Source organism: Balaenoptera physalus (genome assembly GCF_965194825.1).
Source record: "Balaenoptera physalus genome assembly, chromosome: 20".
Lineage (NCBI taxonomy): Eukaryota > Metazoa > Chordata > Mammalia > Artiodactyla > Balaenopteridae > Balaenoptera > Balaenoptera physalus.
The window spans coordinates 24,142,050-24,162,057 of record NC_138901.1 but is presented as its reverse complement, the minus strand read 5'-3'; the positions used below and the strand labels follow the sequence as shown (position 1 = coordinate 24,162,057).

Below are 20,008 nucleotides of genomic sequence, written 5' to 3'. Positions count from 1 at the left end.
AAATGGAGCGCCCTTAGCCTCCTGGAAGAGCTCACACTCGGGACAATGCCTGCTGGTTTGCACACTTAGACTTTCATGTTCACACACCTTCTGACCCCCAGAGCGCATGGCAGCTCTCTGGCCCAGCCCCCTCCCTGGAGCGTGAGCCCAGAGCTGCACAAGGCTGCCCCTGAATTCTTCTCTTTGTCCCCAGGACTCCAATCTGTCTGTGCACACAGACAACCCGGACTTCACTCCCTGCTTCCAGAACTCCGTGCTGGCCTGGGTCCCCTGCATCTACCTGTGGGCCGCCCTGCCCTGCTACCTGTTCTGCCTGCAGCACCGCCACCAAGGCTACATTGTTCTCTCTCGCCTCTCCAGGCTCAAGACGGTCAGGGGCTCAGGGCTCTCCTGCGGGTGGGACCAGGACCTAGGAGATTCTCCTTTTAATGGGTCCCTTTCCCCACCCTCAGTGACTGGTCTGGGTTCCCCAGTCTCACCCTCCCTGTGCTCAGGGCCATGGCAGCCTGCCAGCTGGGTCTGCAGCCCAGTGAGATAATCTCTGCTTGGGGAAGTTCAGTCAAGTTCTCCAGCAATGCTCTCCCCACCCTGGAGAAGCTTCTGGCCAGTGCCCAGCCCAGCCCTTGGGGGCAAGCCTGGGCAGGTCTGTTGGTTTCAGGAGCAAAGGCTCCTCCCCAGTGGGGACCATCCCTTTCTTTGGGAATGGAGTCCCTAACATATGCCCTGTTCATAGGCCTTGGGCGTCCTGCTGTGGTGCGTCTCCTGGACTGACCTCTTCTACTCCTTCCATGGCCTGGTCCACGGTTGGGCCCCTGCCCCCATCTTCTTTGTCACCCCCTTGGTGGTGGGGGTCACCATGGTCAGTGTGGGACCAGGGAATCTGGATTGGGGAGGATCAACAGTGGGTTGTGGGATTGTGGTGGGGGAACCATGGGCTCTGAGGAGAAGGCTGGACACCTTAGGAGTGGGTAACCCCAGAAACATCTGGCCATGTGGCATGGGGAGGAATGGAGGCAGGTCCAGATGTGTGTGCTCTGGCCCAGCCTCTCCCGCCCTCCCTGCACAGCTGCTGGCCACCCTGCTGATCCAGTATGAGCGGCTGCAGGGGGTTCGGTCTTCGGGGGTCCTCATCATCTTCTGGTTCCTGTGTGTGGTCTGTGGCATCATCCCCTTCCGTTCCAAGATCCTTTCAGCTTTGGCACAGGTAAGCGGAAGAGAGGAACCTGCCAGGTCCAGTGCTGTCTAGGGATTGTCCCCAGAGCTCTAGGTCACTGCTGGGTCCCAGGCTCCTCCCTTCTGCCCCTCCCCAGCTCCCAGGACCTCCTCTGCTGTTCAGTCCTTTTTGTGTCATTCCCTACTTGTTGCATCTCTGCTGAGAAGCAGACTGGTGAGCGGGGTGAGGACCAGTGTAACCCAGGGGAATGCAGCAGGATGCGGCCATTGTCGGCTGTTCGTGGGAACGTAGCAGCTACCACCAAGTGCAATGTCTGTTCAGCGAGAGCAGGTGTGCAGACATGAACAGTTCTGGCTTTCCTGGAATCCTGTTGTCTTGTTCTCCCCTTTTTCCCCACCTCCCTCAGTTCCTGGCCTTCCTCTTGATCTTCAGTGGTGGGCGGGGGTGGTTGGAACACTGGGGATCAATCTAGTGTCTCCCTATTTCTCCATCTCAAGAGGAGGCAATCAAGGATGTTCATAAGAGCACAGGCTGGGAACAACCCACTTACTCTTTGTGATCTTGGGCAAATTCCTGAACCAAGAGTCTCATTTCCTCAATTGCAAACTGAGTATCATAAGATTTCCTACCTGTTAGGGAGGGTTAGACAAGGTGATGTAGATGAGCAGGGCAAGTCTCCACAGAACAGTGGACCCCCTGTGACCTTTCCCGTCTCTCAGAAGCCTCTGGGCAGGGGGACCCAGGTACCCACTTTTGCTGACTTCTACCCCAGAGGGGTGTGGTGCCCCAAAGGACTCCTTGGGGCAAGGACTGCAGGCCCAGGGCTTCCCAAGCTCTGATGCTGCTCTCCTTTCTCCCCCAGGGCAAGATCTCAGACCCCTTCCGCTTCACCACCTTCTATATCTACTTTGCCCTGGTGCTCTCTGCCCTCATCCTCTCCTGCTTCAGGGAGAAGCCGCCGTTTTTCTCCCCCAAGAATATCGACCCCGTGAGTCTTAATGGAGGTGGGTGGTAGTGGGGATGCCACAGCCCACTCCTCAGCCCAGCCCTCACCAGCATCCCCCATCCCTTCCAGTTCATTCCGTCTTCATGTCACCTCCACAGTGTGCAAACTAGGGCTTGCACACTGAGCAGGAGTGCTTCCTAGGAGCAGGAAGGAGCGAGGCACCCTCCTCCCTCTGCTCTGCCTTGAGAGGGTGGTGTGCACTCCTGATTTCCCCTGCCCCACTCTTGCACCTTCTAGAACCCCTGCCCTGAGGCCGGAGCTGGCTTCCTCTCCCGCCTGTCTTTCTGGTGGTTTACAAAGTGAGTTGGCTCTTCCCCAAGCCTGGGGACCCGGGGGAGGGGGAATGGGGATGGATAGTTGGGGGATGAGAAAGAGGAAAGGGAGCAGGCCAGGAGTTCAGGGGCCTCAGGAGCTGTGAACCCCAGTGGGCATGGGGCAGGCGAGGGTGGGGAAACCTGTCTGTTTGGGCTGGGGGCTGAGTACAGAGGCCCAGTTCTGATCCCAGGGCACAGGCCAGACCTGTGTCTGGCAGGCCTTGGGGACAGGCTTAGGGTCCTAGAGGGAGACCATAATTAGTTCCCAGCTATTTGGTCAGGGATAAGCTTGCAGCTGCCATTTCCTTGGGCGCCCCTCAGAGCAGCTAGAGCAGGAGGATTGTGTCTGTGACCTGGGTGACAGCTCATTAACCATATTGTACTGAGGAAGGTCCTTGGGCTGGGGCTCCATCCAGCAGGCCTTGTCATCCCCCGGGGCCGCAGCCAGCATGGATTTTGTCATCAGGGCCCAGGAGTCAATGGGGCATCTGGGAAGGAGTGAGAAAGGGCTGGAAGTAGGAACTTGGGGTGGAAGGCAGTGACGCCCATCCTGCTCACTGTGGGAATAAAGGAACACTTTCCTTGGCCACAGCTCCCTAGGGACATCCTCCTCTCTGGAGACCCTTGTCCCCAGGCTGCTGAACTCTGACCCAGGGTGGTGCTGCCCGTCTGCTCCAGGTTGGCCATCCTCGGCTACCGGCGGCCCTTGGAGGAGTGGGACCTCTGGTGCCTGAACAAGGAGGACCGCTCCCACGTGGTGGTGCAGAGGCTGCTGCAGGAGAGGAAGAAGCAGCAAGAGCAGGCAGCGCGGTGAGGCCCCCCTCCTCCCCCGTCCCCGCGCCCCCCCACCCCCACCCCTTCATACAGCCCAGGTCTCCTGCAGGCGAGGCTGGTAGACCCAGGAGATCACATGGCTGGGCGTGGGGAGAAGAGCAGGTGCAGGTGGTCCTGGGGTGGGCAGCTCAGGCCTGGGTCAGCTCTCCCAACGCTACTGATGCTGGAGAATGGCTGACACTTTCGTAGCACTTACTCTGTCCCAGGCGTTGTCCTTATCGTGCAGACTAACTCGGTTAATCTCCGACGGCTACTGTGCAGGTTCTAATGCCTTTGTGTTCCAGATGAGGTCACTGAGGCACAGAGGTTTGATGATGCACCCAAGGTCCCCTAGTTGGTGGTGGCAAAGCCAGAATCCACACCCGCCGTCTGGGCCCACAGCACTCACCACTGCACTGCCCTGCCTGACTTGAAGGGTAGATTCCAGGGACTTCGCTCAGGAGGGGAAGGGGCCGGGGGAGGAAGGTTGAGGCCAGCGCCCCCTCTCAACCTTGCTTCCTGCGTGGAGGCAGGGGCTGGAAGAGATGACCCTCTGGCCAAGGGCCTGCCCGCTGGCAGCCTGTCTCTGACCGACGACACAGCCGAGAAAGCTGAGGCGCTGAGTCCTCCTTCTTCGCCCCCCGCCCCCCCAGGACCGAAACCCCTTCCACCCACAACCTGGGGCCCAGAAATCCCATGCTGGTTCCGCCTGAGCCTCTGATGGCCGACTGGCTGTGAAGGAACCAGGGACATGGACTTGGTCAGCAGTGTCTTGGGCTCATGGCTTGGAGCCTCTGGAAGACCTAATGGCCCCCAGTCTGCCTGCTGCACCCCCTCTCTGTCCCTCCATGCCACCTCCACTCCCTCCCTGCTCAGCTTGCCAGTGACTAGACCACTAGCCAGCCCTGCCCATGTCTCCCTTCTTGTCAGCGTCCTCCCTGGAGCCAGCCCTGGGGAGGCATGGAGAGGGCCACAGGTTGGGAATTACTGGGTGTATAGTCCTTGAGGAGCAGTTAAGGCACCCCTTCATATATCCTCTAGCACCTGAAGGCACTTGGGGATTCTCAGCTGGAAAGTCTCACTGTCCTTCCCCCTCCCAGTTCTGAGAGCCAAGAAAGCAGCTCCCCCTCCTACCTGCTCCTCGCCAGCCCCTTGGCTTCATGGGGCCCATGTGCCCATTCCTACCCACTGCTCCTTCCTCCCCGGACCAGGCACCAGGCTGCGGAGGCTTCTGGGAAGAGACTGTCCAGCGAGGGTGAGGTGCTGCTTGGGGGCCGGCCCCAGGCCCGGGAGCCCCCCTTCCTGCGGGCCCTGATGGCCACCTTTGGCTCCAGCTTCCTCCTCAGCATGTGCTTCAAGCTGATCCAGGACCTGCTGTCCTTCATCAACCCACAGCTGCTCAGGTCTGTCCATGCTCCCTCCCACGCAGCCCTTCCTGGGAAAAGGGGCTGGCTGGCTGGCTGGCCGGCCTCGGGGACAATGTGTAGAGAAAAGAGCCCCAGACTAGGAACCGAAGGGGCTATCCCCACTTTCTGTGTGACCTTTGGCAAGTGGCAGAGCCTCTGCACCTCATTTCCCCATTCACATCCAACTTATCTGGACCAAGTACAACTGCCAGGTACCCTGATGTATACGTTAACATACATTCTCTCTTTAAATCCTCCTGACAATCCTACAGAGAGGTGCCCTTTTCCCGTTTTACAAACAAGGAAGCAGAAAAATGAAAAACAATTTAAAAAAATGAGGAAATAGGAACTCAGAGAGGTGAAGTGACTTGGCCAAGGGTACACAGCTGGTAAAGATGGATTTGAGTCCAGGGCTCTGAACTCCATCTACGGTGCTCTTTCCAGATGATAGGCTCCGCCATCTATCACGTGAGTGGCTTGGGCTAGAAAGAGCTCTCAAATGAGGGGATGGAAAGGAGCTAGCAGCTGAGCCCTCAATCTTTTGACCCTCCAATCATGCATTTGTGCATTCATTCATTCAGTGAACATATTTTGAGCCCCCAGGGTCCCAGAATGGTGCCAGACACTAGGTATACAAAGATAACTAAGATATGGTCTTAAAGTCTTGTGGGAGAAACCAAAGTGTAAATCTATTAGAGCACAGTGTGGGCGGAGGTGTACTTAGGTGTCTGAAAAACCCCCAGAGGAGCAAGGAAGCCAGCCTGGGAAGGGGCAGGGTACACTTGCCAGCCAGAGAGATTATCAAGTTTGGAAGGACAGGCAATTGGCTAACTAGGTGAGGAAGGAGGGGAAGGTGCAAAGTCACAGAGGCCTGAAACAGCATGACTCAGGAACTCCAGGTACTTCTGAATGCTAGAGGGGGGGTGACCAAAGGGAGGGGCAGAACAACAAAGGGAGAGAGGGAGAGCTAAGGAAATCCTTGAAAGATTTGAAGCCAGGGAGGGGTGTCTGGTTTGCATTCTGGAAGGATCCCCTGCCAGTAGTGTGGGGGAGGCAGGGCAGGGTGGCCAGATGGAAGTGGTCCAACCAGGTCCAAGGAAAGTCCAGGTCAAGAATGAGACAGGATTCAGGAGCTACTCTCTGGAAATGAGTGTTGGTGCCAGGGAGAGGGGGGGGGGAAATGGTGACCTGGGTTCTGGCCTGGGTAGCTGGAGGATGATGGATCTTTTGCTGAGATGGTGAACTCAGCAGGAAGAGAGACCTGGGCCCTGGGCAAGGTGGTGAGGGGCATCTTGGCCATTTTGGGCCTGAGTTGCTGGTGGCCCCCAAGGGGAGATTCCCAGCTAGCTGGAGATCACCTTTGCAGAGCCATCGGGTGGAAGCCCAGGGTCCCATATCTGTGGCTAACCTCTCCCAGAGAGCCCGTGCAGAGGCCTCAGACAGAGCCCTAGGGCATTCTGACAGGTATGGGTGAGCAGAAGACTAGCGTGGAGGGGGCGAAGTTGGGAAAAGAACCCAGACTGTGGAGCAGGGCACAGAGAACCCTTCCTGGGGAAGGCGTGACCTCCAGTGAAGCAAGTTGACCAGTAAAATAGAGCCTGAGGAAGGCAACGTGGAGTCTGTTGGTGACTTTGCCAAGAACAGAGGCTGCGACACAGGGGAAGGGCCTGAGAACAGGGTTTCTGCAGTGGAGACGGGGCCAGTGGAGGTCTAGAAACTTCCTATAAAGGTTTTTAGTTTTCTAGGGTAACAGAGTACCACAGACTGGGTGGCTGAAAACAGAAATGTATTCTTTCACAGTTCTGGAAGCCAGAGGTCTGAAATCAAAGTGTCGGTGGGTGGGTTCCTTCTAGAGGCTCTGAGTGAGAATCTGTTCCACGCCTCCCAGGTTCTGGTGTGCTGGCAGTCCTTGGCATTCCTAGTCTTGGAGACTCATCGCTCCAATCTCTGCCTCCATCTTTGCATGGCATCCTCCTGTGTGTGTGTCTGTCTGTCTGCATCTGTGTCTCTGTGTGCAAATCTCCCTCTCTTTTCTCTTATAAAGACTCCAGTCACTGGATTATGGGCCACCGTACTCCAATATGACCTTATCTTAACTTGATTATGTCTGCAAAGACCCTGTTTCCAAATAAGGTCACGTTCACAGGTACCAGGGGTTATGACTTGAAATGTCTTTTGGGGAGTTACACCCAACCCACAGCAGAAGAAGCCTGGCCATGACTATGGAGGTTGCTCCATGGGGTCAAGGGGAGGTTTGTCCTAACATGGAAGAGACTTGGTCATGTCAGTCGGCCAAGGCACAGAGCTGCCAGTGGAGAGGAGGATACTGAAGACCGGGAGAAAGGGGGCCAACGACGAAACGTGTTCCTGAGGAGGCAGGTGGGATCCAGGGCTTGGGGGGCAGGACCCGGCGTGGAAAGTTGAAAGGGCACCTCCTGTCCTGAGGCAGGACAAAAGGAAGAGAGCAAGTGTTTGCAGGGAAGTTTGCAGTTGGCAGGGAGTTCTCGATGGGAAGATTTAAGTGGGCAGCTGCTGAGAGAAGTGGGGAGTGAGGACAGGTAAGAGGATAAGAGGTGAAAACGACTGCGGGAGAGGAAGTAGATTAGCGCCCTGGAGAAAGTCACTGGGCAGCGTTGGAGGCCACTGATATTGAAGAGGATGGATTTGAGGGGCGAGAGTCTGTGTGGTCAGGCAGTGGACTTCAGAGCCCTCGGCAGCCCAGAAGAAGGTGCAGGAAAGTCTAATCAATGGACATGTTGCACTGCTTCCTGCCACATGGTCCAAGGAGGCAAGAAAGGCAGGCCGGTGAGGCAGGTGGCCAGAGGGTGATAAAGGGGTGGGTGGCGGGGGGCCATGGTAGGTAGGAAAGGAGGTGCAGGCAGAAAGGAGTAAGGATGGAGGGCTTGAGGCAGCTCTGCGCCAAGTCCCCCTGGTCTGGGTGGGGGTGTGGAGGGCCAGCAGCCTCCACCTGAGAGGTTTCAGAGGCAGGGGCAGAGTGGAGGCTGAGGGGAAAGGGGAGGGCCGCAGTAGAGGGAGCAGACTGGGGGAGCCCTGCCCACCCTCATGCCTCTCTCCTCACCTTGCAGCGTCCTGATCAGATTTATTTCAAACCCCACGGCCCCCACCTGGTGGGGCTTTCTGGTGGCCGGGCTGATGTTCGTGTGCTCCGTGATGCAGACTCTGATCTTACACCAGTATTACCACTGCATCTTTGTGATGGGGTTGAGGTTTCGCACGGGCATCATAGGCGTCATCTATAGGAAGGTCAGCTGGAGCAGGGCATGGGGGGCTGGGGAGGCCCCTGGGGAGCTTTGGAGAGACTCGCGGGCCCAGTCCATCACCCCGCTGTCCACCTGCAGGCTCTGGTCATCACCAGTTCAGTCAAACGTGAGTCCACTGTGGGAGAAATTGTTAACCTCATGTCAGTGGACGCCCAGCGCTTCATGGATGTTGTCCCCTTCATCAACCTGCTGTGGTCAGCACCCCTGCAGATCATCCTGGCAGTGTACTTCCTCTGGCAGGTGACTCTTTTTTTTTTTTTTTTTTTTTTTTAATATATTTATTTATTTATTTATTTGGCTCTGTTTGGTCTTCGTTGCTGCGCGCGGGCTTTCTCTAGTTGCAGCGAGCGGGAGCTACTCTTCCTTGCGGTGCGCGGGCTTCTCATTGCGGTGGCTTCTCTTGTTGCGGAGCACGGGCTCTAGGTGCACGCGCTCTAGGCGCACGGGCTTCAGTAGTTGTGGCTCACGGACTCAGTAGTTGTGGCTTTCAGGCTCTAGAGTGCAGGCCTAGTAGTTGTGGCTCATGAGCTTAGTTGCTCTGTGGCATGTGGGAATCTTCCTGGACCAGGGCTCGAACCCGTGTCCCCTGCATTGGCAGGCGGATTCCTAACCACTGCGCCACCAGGGAAGCCCTGGCAGGTGACTCTTGAACCCTGATCTCTGCCCCCTTCCTCTGACCTTCTCCTTCCTTCAGATGGGACAAGAGAGGGTTATTCTGGGTCAGCAGAGGGGTGGGGGACAGGACTGTGAGGATGCTGGTGTCTGCAATCAAGTCTTTCTAGCCTGTGTGATAATCCTTCTCACAGAACCCAGGGGAGGGAAGAGGGGCTTGGAGGCAAGGTGGGTGTGACTCTGACTGTCATTGCCTATCTGTATTTGCCTTCCTGTGTGTCTGGACACCCTTCTATGTCTGCCTGTTTGTCCCTATCTCTTGGCATTATCTGATGGCTGGCTGTTTTTGCAAATGTTTTCGTCATTTCGGCTTTATCTGTAAGTCTGCTTTTTGCCGTCCATCTGTTTGGCTGACCACTATCTTTTGCTTCTTGCCCGTCCCCGCATTTCAGGTCAATAGGCCTCTGTCTGCTGGGTTCTGTCTATATACTCTGTCTGTCTGTCTAGTGTATCTATTGTGCCTCCTCAGAACCTGGGTCCCTCTGTCCTGGCTGGAGTCGCTCTCATGGTCTTGCTGATCCCGCTCAATGGAGCCGTGGCTGTGAAAATGCGTGCGTTCCAGGTGGGTGCCAGCAACTGCGCTGCTCCTGCCTGGAGCCTTGGCCAGGTACCTGGCGGAGGGCAGTCACTAACCTGGGCCTTACCCACTACCTCGCTCACTGAGTACGGATGGCTCCAAGCCACTTTCACAGACCTTAGCTTACTCTAGCCCCCAACCCTGAGAGGGTTTTAGAAACATTCTCATTTTGCAGCTGAGGAACCAAGGCCCAGAGAGATGATAGCAATCTAGAATCAGGCAGAGCTGGGATTCAAACTTGCCTCTTCTGGTCTAATGAGAGTTTCTCCACCATGCTGTAATGAGTGTAAACAGCCAGTCATTCAGTCCTTTATTTGCAAACATTTATTGATGTCTTCCCTAGCTTCCCACTGTACATAGAATAAATGACAAATTCCCTACCACCACCCACCAGGCCCCTGCTCACCTTTCAAGCCCTCACCCCCTGGGATATGGCCAAGTTTCAGCCAGTATGGCCTTTCTTTTCTCCAAATCAGCGAGCTCTGAATACCTCTGGGCTACCATACATACTGTTCCCTGGAGTGTGCTTCACCCTTCCTTCCTTGCCCAGTTCCCTCCCTTCCTTCACCTCCCAGCGTAAACTCTGATTTCCCAGTCCCTACCCCATTATTCTCTCCCAGAATCCTGTAACTCCCATCGGAGTATGTGTAACAATTTATTAAGCATTTATTCAGGTGGTTGTTTGCTTCCTGTCTGCCTCTCCTATCAGACTGTCAGCTTCATGATGGCCAGGGCCTTGAGTGGTTCATCATTATCTGCTCCACATCTAGCACATGGCCTGGCACATAATAGGCACTCAATAAATTGGGGTGAATGAATAGATTGATTTGGCATGCTGCACCCTGGGTTAGGGACTGGGGAACAAAGAGGAATAAGGGATCTAGTCCCTCAGGCTCACATCGAGTTGAGGCAACATACATGCACAGGGTCCCCTATGAGAACGTGCCTTAGAAACCCAGGGAAGGGGCAGAGGGTGCTACCTGCGAGGGTCAGTGATGGGGCACTGAGGTTGGAGCTGGATTTTGTGCAGCAGAGAAGAGAGTAGGTCGGACCGGGCATTCCAGGCTGGGGTGCAGCACAGGCTGGCAGGGAGGAGCGGTGAGCAGTCCGGCTGCCATGTGTGTGAGTGCAGGGAAGGTGTGAGCCCCTGTGGGTAGAGGTCTGGGGAGGGGCTCGGGGTGCGCACTTTCCACACTCTCCATAGGTAGAGCAAATGAAATTCAAGGACTCACGCATCAAGCTGATGAGCGAGATCCTGGGTGGCATCAAGGTGCTGAAGCTGTATGCCTGGGAGCCCAGCTTCTTGAAGCAGGTGGAGGACGTCCGGCAGGATGAGCTCCGGCTGATGCGCCAGGCTGCCTACCTCCATGCCACGTCCACTTTCATCTGGATCTGCACCCCCTTCCTGGTGAGGCTCCCCTGCCTGGGCTGGCGTCCCGCCTCCTGCCTGGCCAGCCTGGGCCTCTGGACCCTGCAGACGCCACCCCGACACCCATCCCCACCACTGCCCAGGTGACCCTGACCACCCTCGGGATGTACGTGTCCGTGGATAAGAACAACGTGCTGGATGCTGAGAAGGCCTTTGTGTCCGTGTCCCTGTTCAACATCTTAAAAATTCCCCTCAACATGCTGCCCCAGTTAATCAGCAACCTGGCCCAGGTAATGCTGGATAGGGCCGGGGGTTCTGCTGGAGTTCGGGCAGGTAGATGGGGTCACTCAGGGTCAGGGGGTAATCAGGGAGAGTTACTGGAATCGGGGGAGGGCCATTTGGCATTATGAAGAATTGTTCCAAGTTGAATGAGGTCATTAGAGTCAGGGGCCATTTGGAGTCAGAGGAAGTCAGGTAAGGTCCTTGGAAACCCAAGTTCTGGAGACAGCCTCCTCTTACCAACCTGGATCCTGTCTTTGGCCGTGGGAGCCAGCCAAGGCTCAGTCATGGGAGGGGCCCTAGCACCAGCCTCCGGACCCTCAGGGGGCCCAGCCTCACCCAGGAAGTTGGGGGCCAGCAAGGGTAAGAGGAGATGGTACAGGAAAAGCACAGCTTCCAGGGCTGACCCGCACCCTTCTGCATGCAGACCAGTGTGTCTCTGAAACGGATCCAGCATTTCCTGAGCCAAGATGAACTTGACCCCCAGTGTGTGGAAAGAAAGACCATCACCCCAGGTCCAGACAGCCTCTACCTGGGCTGCCCTTGCCCCAGCCACTGCTCCAGAAAATTCTCTGTTCCAAGCTTTTAACTTCTCTCTTGTGACCCCATTTTCTTCATCCTCTTTTCGTATCTGCTCTCACTCTGTGCCCGCCTTCTTCCTCTTCTGGCTCTTTAATTTCCTCTCGTCATCCCTCTCCAGGCCTCCCCCACCACCTTCCTTCCCTAGGGCTCCCCCTGCTCCTCCCCAGGACTTCCTGTCTCCTCTACCCCCCCCCCCCTTCCCAAGATTCCCTGCCCTCCCGCTAGGGCTTCCCACACCCCTCCCCACCCAGGGATCCTCCTCCCCTTGCCCTGGGCCCCCTGACGCTGTACACCTCTGTCCTCCCAGGCTATACTGTCACCATACACAATGGCACCTTCACCTGGTCCCAGAACCTACCACCCACCCTGCACAGGTACCAGCTTCCCCTTCCCTTCTCAGCTGCCTAAAGTGAGCCAAAGGTCAGATCAATAGTGGAACCCAACCCCACTCTCACGCTTCAGTCTTTGGCCTGAGAAGCAGGAAGAGCCTCAGTTTGCCAGGGTGGTGTCTGAAAGGGAGGAGGGCTTGGGTCTCCAGGTGGAAGGTGGGGGACCAATACCCTGATTCCTCCTCTGACTGGGCTACTTGTCTTCTTGCCCCCAGCCTAGATATCCAGGTGCCAAAAGGGGCACTCGTGGCTGTGGTGGGGCCTGTGGGTTGTGGGAAGTCCTCCCTGTTGTCTGCCCTGCTGGGAGAGATGGAGAAGCTGGAAGGCAAGGTGTATATGAAGGTGAGAGAGGCAGGGACTCCTGGGAAGGGAAGCTTGGCCAGGCCTTGGGCAAACCCCGAGGTAACCTTCTCCTTTGGCCAGGGCTCCGTGGCCTACGTGCCCCAGCAGGCGTGGATCCAGAACTGCACTCTTCAGGAAAACGTGCTGTTTGGCCAAACCCTGGACCCCAAGCGGTACCGACAGGCTCTGGAGGCCTGTGCCCTGCTAGCTGACCTGGAGGTGCTGCCTGGTGGGGGCAAGACAGAGATTGGAGAGAAGGTACAGCCTCCTCTTTCATCCTCTGGGGAGCTAGCACATACAGCTGCCCACCTCAATCCAGCCCAGGTCCAGATATGCATTCATTCATTCATTCACACATTCATGTAGTATCATGCCTAGCTGTGTGCTAGGCGCTGGTGAAACAGAGCTATTACTGGGGGAAACTGACTTGTAAACAGATAGGGGCTGCAGAATGTCCTGGGGGCCAGGCTGAAGGCCTGTGCAGGGTACTGGAAGGCAGTAACGGGGGTAGTCTACATAAGGAAAAGCATCACTTTTGAGCTGAATCTTAATAGCTAAGGAAGAAGCTCTCATCATTCATCAGACTTTATTACATGCCTACCATATGCCAGGCAATGTTATGCAGTAGTAAATACACCAGACTAAGATCTCTGCCTTCATATAGCTTACATTCTACTGGGGGAAAGAGATGATAGCAAGATAAATCAGTAAACTATATAATATCAGATAAATGCTAAGGGGAAAGAATGAAACAGGGAAGGGATATAGGAATATGTGCAGGGTTGTATTGTTAGTGTGCTTTGGGAAAACCTCACTGAGAATCGGAGACTTGACCAAAGTGAGGGAGTGGTCCGTATCTTCGAACATGAAGCCCTGTCTGGGACATTTGAGGCAGAGAGAGCAGTAAGTGCAAAGGCCCTGAGGCAGGAGTGTGATTGGGGCATTTAAGGACCAGCAAGAAGAACAATGTGGATGGAGTGGAAGGAGCAGGGATGAGGAGGAGGAGATGCGGTCGGTGAGGTGTCCAGGCAACCAGGTCACGTTGGGCCTTGGAGACCACTGTAAGAACTGTGGCTTTTACCAGGTGACGGAAAGCCTTTGAAGGTGTGAGCCGAGGGATGGTGGGTGGACTGGCATTTCTGTGCAATTTGGTGTGACTGGAGGTTAGAAGGGGTGTGGAAGAAACAGGGTAAGGTAGAGCCTTGAAGACTTTGATTAAGGTTTTGGCCTTTACCCTAAAAACCATGGGACATCAGTAAAAGTTTTTATTTTTTAATTAATTTGTTAATTTTTAACAGTCACAAAATATACATAACATAAATCTTTAACTTAGAAATCCTTTTAGAAATCCTTTTACTTATATAGGTCAGTAGTGTTAAGTACATTCACATTGTTGTACAGCCAATCTCCAGAACTCTTTTTATCTTGCAAAACTAAAACTCTGTACCCATTAAACAGCAACTTTTACTTATCCATTCACCCATCAATGGACACTTGGGTTGCTTCCACCTTTTAGCTATTGTGACTAATGCTGCTATGAACATGGGTGTGCAAAGCTCTTTTCAAGACCCTACTTTCAATTCTTTTTAGTACATACCCAGAAGTGGAATTGCTAAATCATAATTCTATTTTTTTTTATTTTTTGAGGAACTGCCATACTGTTTTCCATAACGGCTGCACCATTTTACATTCCCACCAACAGTACACAAGGTCTCCAACTTCTACACATTCTGGACAACACTTGTTTTCTGGGGCGGTTGTTTGGTTTTTTGTTTTTGTTTTTTGGTAGTAGTCATCCTAATGGATGTGAGGTGGTATCTCATTTAGGTTTTGATTTGCATTTCCCAGTGATTAGTAATGTTGAGCATCTTTTCATGTGTCTGTTGGTAGTTTGTATATCTTCTCTGGAGAAATGTCTGTTCAAGTCCTTTGCCCACATTTTATTCAAGTTGTTTGGTTTTTTGTTGTTGAGTTGTAAGAGCTCTTTATACATGCTAGATATTAACCCCCTATCAGATATATGAGTTGCAAATATTTTCTCCTATTCTGAAGGTTGCCTTTTCACTCTGCTGATTGTGTCCTTTGATGCACAGAAGTTTTCGATTTTAATGTGATCCAATTTTTCTATTTTTACTTTTGTTGCTTGTGCTTTTGGTGTCCTATCCAAAATCCAAAAAAATCATTGCCAAGTCCAATGTCATGAAACTTTTCCCTTGTGTTTTCTTCTGAGTTTTATAGTTTCACCTCTTTTTTTATATACTAAAGATTTCAGTGTCTCAAAACAAAGACATCCTCTTACATGACTATAGTTGAGTTATCAAAATCAAGAAATTTATCATTAATACAGTATTATTATCTAATTCACTGTCTGACATTTGAAATGTCATCATTTGTCCCAGTAATGTCTTTTTTAGCTATTTTCTTTCCTGGTCTAGGGTTCAATCCAGGATCATGAGTTGCATTTAGTTGTCATATCTCTTTATTCTCAATCAATCTGGATAATTCCTCAGTCTTTGTCTTTTAGAACATCAACACTTTTGAAGAGTACAGGCCAGTTATTTTGCAGAATGTTTCTCAATTTGAACACGATTAGCTCTGGAATATATTTTTTGGGGGAAAAAACCAAAGAAGTAACGTTGTGTCCTTCTTGGTGCATCATATCAGGAGGCACATGGTGTCAGTTCATGCGTTACTGACAATGTTAACTTTGATCTCTTGATTGAGGTGGTACCATTTACTGATGATTTCGTTTTATAACTTTCATTGATGATTTTTGCCTGAGTCAGTGTTTACTATGATGTTGGCCAAATGTTGATTTTATAACTCCATTCCTTCTATAGTTATTAGTTGGCTTATTACTTATTCATTAATTTTTTATATCAATGTGGGCTCATGGATTCTTATTTGATTCAATGGGTTATAATCCATTACCATCATTTTTTATCTTGACGTTCAACTTGTCAGTGAAGAGTTTTAAGCAGGGACAGGAATTGCATTTTGAAAAACTGCCCTGGCTGCAGTGTGGAGGGGCCCAAAGGCACAGGAACCAGTGAGGAGGCTCTCGTGGTGCCCTGGGGAAATGAGGGCCTGAGCCTGGCAATGGGGATGGGAAATTTTTAAGTAGGAGTCCAAGATTATAGGAACCCAGAGTAGACCTCCTGATCTACGATACAACTCCTCCTTCCCATCTCTCCTGGACCCACACTGACCTCGCACACACAAGCCTGATTTAGTGCCCAGAACATAGTAGCACTGGAGAAAGACTGGTTGGTTGAATGCAGGCACGTTCACACATCTCAGTCCCTACAGCTTCTATGTCCACCCTTTGCTTTTCAGCAGCTCCAGCTCCCATCCCACATTTGTTCTCCCCAGAGGTCAGTTTCTCAGGGTACCCCCCAAAGAGCTGGGCCTGTTCCAGAGGGAATGAGGAAAGTTGGTGGTAGGAAAGCAGGCTATACCTCTGGGGTCTGCCCTCTAGGCCCAGCCCTGCTGCTGTGTGCCTCAGTTTCTGCATAATGGGTTTAAGGAGTGAACTTACCTCCCCTCTGGTACGTGAATGATCTCAGGGTTGATAAATTCTGGGGTGGATGCTGGGTTTCCATCCTTGCTTTTGCCCTTAATAGTTTGGGACCCTGGACAAAGTCATTAACATCTTGAGCTCTAGTTTCTTCATCTAGAAAGTGGGGCTAATGATACCTCCCTGGAAAGACTGACAAGAGGACCAAATGGGATAATTGTTATGAAAGTCATCTGCGAACCGTATGGTTGATGGGAGACTAAAAGTTCTATTAAGGACCTCCTGGGGATTTCCAGCCTCCCAGAGTATGAAGGTGGAAGGCAGGGAAACGAGCTGGGCCGGGAGAAGGATGTCCTTACCTGCCCTGGGAGGACTCTAAGAGCCACCACCCCTTCCTCCATGGCCTTAGAGCTTCCCAGGTACAGGACCAGGCATATGAAATGTGAATTTAGAGGTCTGCCTTTTTGAATGACAATAGACAGACAGAGCCCTGTCCCCCTTGTGATGGCCTGACTCCCTTCTACCCAATATACACCTCTCACCTCCCTCCTCCAACCCATCCAGGGCATTAACCTGTCTGGGGGCCAGCGTCAACGGGTCAGTCTGGCCCGAGCTGTTTACAGTGATGCTGACATTTTTTTGCTGGATGACCCATTGTCAGCCGTGGACTCCCACGTGGCCAAGCATATCTTTGACCAAGTCATTGGGCCAGAAGGTGTGCTGGCAGGAAAGGTGAGGCCTCCCAGAGGCTAAGGGGGCTAAGGTGAGGTCTAGGGCCACAGGAGAAGACTGGTGGGAGGCCAAGGGGTTCGGGTGAGACCTGGAGGGATGGAGGGCCTGCGGAACAGGAGCATGGGCTGGGCAGTGGGGGAAACCTGGGGCGGGGGTGGGGGACGGTGCCCCTCAGGCACTGAGCCAGCTGCGCTGAGCACGGCGTGAGCCCCTGATGTGTCTGCTCATGCTGCCGGCACACAGGCACCTCACACTCGCTCCGTGGCCCCGCGCTGTGCCAGGGGTGTGTGCTGAGGGCAGTGGGAGTGATAGCCTGCTGCCTTCTCCCCAGACACGGGTGCTAGTGACGCACGGCATCAGCTTCCTGCCCCAGACGGACTTTGTCATAGTGCTAGCTGACGGGCAGGTGTCTGAGATTGGCACTTACGCAGCCCTGCTGCAGCGCAACGGCTCCTTTGCCAACTTTCTCCGCAACTATGCACCTGGTGAGGGCAAGGAGCACCAGGAGGCCGGCAGCAGGACCGGTATCTGCCATTCTTGGCCCTCCGCATTCCCCTGCCCTCCCAGCTTCTCCCCTGTCCTGGAGCCTCTGAGTGTCTGTGGACAGGCCCAGTGTTGTACAAGGGAGGTTCTGGGGAACTTGGACCATCTGCGTGATGTCAGACACCACCAACAGGGAAAGTGAACTGGATGGATTCAAGTCCTTCCTCCTCACCTTCCTTCATGTGTCAAAAGGGCCTAAGGGCCCAGGCCCAGCTTGTACGGCAAAACTGTTTCACAGATGAATTGTTTAGTAAATATGCAAATGCTTGGAAAAGTCATTTATTTATCAACAAATATTTATGGAGCAATTACCATGTCCAGGCACTATTCCAGACGCTGAGACAGCAGTGAACAAACAGAAAAATCCCTGTCTTCATGGAGCATATTGAGACCCCCTTGTTGTCCAGTCCTGGCTCCCCAACCCCAGGCTCCCAGCTGGCTCACAGACCTTCTCCTGGGCTTTCTCTCCTACTTCCGTATATGCAGCTAACATGTCTCGAGCATTTACTAAGGGCTATGCCCCTTGCAAGCTCTTGACACACATTCTTTCCTTTAATCCTCACAATGACACAATGAAGTAGGTACTATTATTATCCCCATTTTACATGCCTGCCTAAACTCATGCGGTGAGGAAGTGGGATTTTAGCTCAGCCAGTCTGACTCTAGAGCCCAAGCTCCTGACCCTTATATTTGAATCCCCTTCTACGTAGTCCCTGATGGGAAGCTTTTCTTCCCGTCTAACCTAAGTCTTTCTTGCCACCCTTTTTCTTTCCAACACGAAATTCGTCATTTATTTTTCTTGTTGTTCTTGCTGCCCTCTCAGTCCCTCTCCCCTTGCCTCTCGCTTGTCCATTCAGGCCTCGTCACTGGAGTGGGGCGGGGGATAGCAGGGGCTTGCGGGGTGAGCTAGCCAAACTCTCCTTTCTGCTGCAGCCTTGGAGGACAGAGAGGATGAGGAGGTGCTGCTGCTTGAGGACACGCTCAGCAATCACACAGACCTGACAGACAATGAGCCTGTGACATACGAGGTCCAGAAGCAGTTTATGAGGTGAGCGCCTGCGAGCTCTCAGCCCCCGGGAGACGGTACCAGGGCTCCCAAGCCCTGACGGGGGGCGCAGGTGGGCGTTCTCCCTGATGCACCCCGGGCCTCCGGCTGCAGCCTGAACCTCCTCTGGGGCTCTGTCTGTGGCTGTGCTGGAGGCCTCCTCCCTGGGCCTGACCAGTTGCCTCCACAGACAGCTGAGTGCCATGTCCCTGGAAGGAGAGGGCCAGGGTCGGCCTGTGTCCAGGAGGCGCCTGGGTGCGGCAGAAAAGGTAGTGCAGGCAACAGAGGCAAAGGCGAGCCAGGTGCTGACCCAGGAGGAGAAGGTGGAGATGGGCACTGTGAGTAGGGTGGGCGGGGAGGGATGGAGGGGGTGGGCAGGCCCCTAGCAGTCCCGGGGCTCACCGGAGTCCTCTGTCCAACCGCTGTGGCCATGCAGGTGAAGCTGAGTGTGTTCTGGGATTACGCCAGGGCCGTGGGGCTCTGTGCCACGCTCGTCATCTGTCTGCTGCACGGGGGTCAAAGTGCGGCTGCCATTGGGGCCAACGTTTGGCTCAGTGCCTGGACCGGTGAGGCTGTGGTGAACGGCCAGCAGAACAACACCTCCCAGAGGCTGGGCGTCTACGCCGCCTTGGGAATTCTGCAAGGTGAGCCTGCAGAGATACCTAGAAGGGGCTACAGTGGCCCCTTCCGCATCTCTGGGCTGCTGGGTCCCCCAAACCATGCCCTCGCCTCTGAATCTTTCTCCACTGTTGCAGCCCCAGGGACTCCCTAACCCACCCTAGCAGTCTACCTGCCTCTGGCCCTGTCTAGCTCATCCTAGCCATGCCCTGCCTCTGAGCCTGCCTAGTTCACCAAGGCTCTCCCCCATCTCGGAACCCGCCCCTGCATGCCTGCCACCTGGCCCAGGTGAACGAGCGCCCCTCTCCTCCTCCACCAGGGCTCCTGGTGATGCTGTCAGCCGTCACGATGGCGGTGGGAGGTGTCCAGGCTGCGCGCTTGCTTCACCAGGCGCTGCTGCACAACAAGATGCGCTCGCCTCAGTCCTTCTTCGATACGACGCCCTCAGGCCGCATCCTTAACCGCTTCTCCAAGGACATCTGCATCATCGATGAGGTTCTGGCTCCCACCATCCTCATGCTGCTGAATTCCTTCTACAACTCCATCTCCACCCTCGTGGTCATCGTGGCCAGCACGCCACTCTTCGCTGTGGTCATCCTGCCTTTGGCTGTCCTCTACCTCTTTGTGCAGGTGTGCCCTGAGTGGGTGGGCGTGGCTTTTTGTGAGCATGGCCGTTGTGTGGCGGGGGCTCTCCCGGGGGCCACCAGTGGTGGGATGTAGGGAGGTCAGGCCCCGCAGCTTCACAGCTGGATTTGGTTCAGTAAATACCTCTTTGAAACTCATTTTCCTCACCTGTAAAATAGAATCATAGAACCTACCTCACAGAGTTGTTGATAGGATAAAATGAAATCCTTGTAAATTGTGACTGGCCCCGGAACACCTTCCTGCTGGCTATTTTTTAATAAAATATTGTCAGCGGTTTGAGACACATTATCCTTCCCTTCTTTTTAGATCTATCTAAACTTACATACATGTTTTTAACGTGGACGAGTTGATAACATTCAGATACAGCTACCTATAAAAGGCATTTGTGTTGCTGAGCCCCTATCCTGCCATTAATTAATCAGTCAATGAAGGTAATCCACAAGTGGCCAGAAGCTCAGGCCTGTGTGTGAAGACTGTGCTCTGTGCTGGGATGGGGGACTCTCAGATGCAAATCCTACACGGCCCTGGCCATCTTGGGGCCCACAGGGTAGAAGATGGAAGGTGGAGGCAGAACTGTGTTTTTGTGGGGCTGAAGTTTAAACAACTGGGGGGTGGGGCGGGGAGAGGCTCTTTAAGAAAAAGAATACAAAATTATCTTATTTTTGCAAATTTTGCAAAATTTTGATTGTGTGAACACACTGCTA

The 20,008-nt window shown here is 53.7% G+C and overlaps 1 protein-coding gene across 6 annotated transcripts in view; it reads left to right on the top strand.

The window, feature by feature from the left end:
• ABCC3 (ATP binding cassette subfamily C member 3) overlaps positions 1-20,008 on the top strand; it is a 42,842-nt gene that overhangs the window by 11,342 nt on the left and 11,492 nt on the right. For 2 of the 6 annotated variants that reach the window (XM_082440294.1, XM_082440292.1), the window contains exons 2-23: positions 194-370; positions 734-859; positions 1,067-1,204; positions 2,037-2,162; positions 2,418-2,479; positions 3,173-3,304; positions 4,519-4,710; positions 7,800-7,977; positions 8,073-8,234; positions 9,136-9,228; positions 10,448-10,651; positions 10,756-10,902; positions 11,319-11,406; positions 11,781-11,847; positions 12,078-12,204; positions 12,286-12,462; positions 16,286-16,453; positions 16,785-16,977; positions 17,930-18,044; positions 18,232-18,379; positions 18,478-18,685; positions 18,979-19,289. In XM_082440294.1, the coding sequence (XP_082296420.1) occupies positions 194-370; positions 734-859; positions 1,067-1,204; positions 2,037-2,162; positions 2,418-2,479; positions 3,173-3,304; positions 4,519-4,710; positions 7,800-7,977; positions 8,073-8,234; positions 9,136-9,228; positions 10,448-10,651; positions 10,756-10,902; positions 11,319-11,406; positions 11,781-11,847; positions 12,078-12,204; positions 12,286-12,462; positions 16,286-16,453; positions 16,785-16,977; positions 17,930-18,044; positions 18,232-18,379; positions 18,478-18,685; positions 18,979-19,289 (3,339 nt within the window). Of the gene's footprint in view, positions 1-193; positions 371-733; positions 860-1,066; positions 1,205-2,036; positions 2,163-2,417; positions 2,480-3,172; positions 3,305-4,518; positions 4,711-7,799; positions 7,978-8,072; positions 8,235-9,135; positions 9,229-10,447; positions 10,652-10,755; positions 10,903-11,318; positions 11,407-11,780; positions 11,848-12,077; positions 12,205-12,285; positions 12,463-16,285; positions 16,454-16,784; positions 16,978-17,929; positions 18,045-18,231; positions 18,380-18,477; positions 18,686-18,978; positions 19,290-20,008 lie in introns of those variants that run through there. The other 4 variants (XM_082440293.1, XM_082440295.1, XM_082440296.1 and 1 more) reach the window with 4 other exon arrangements.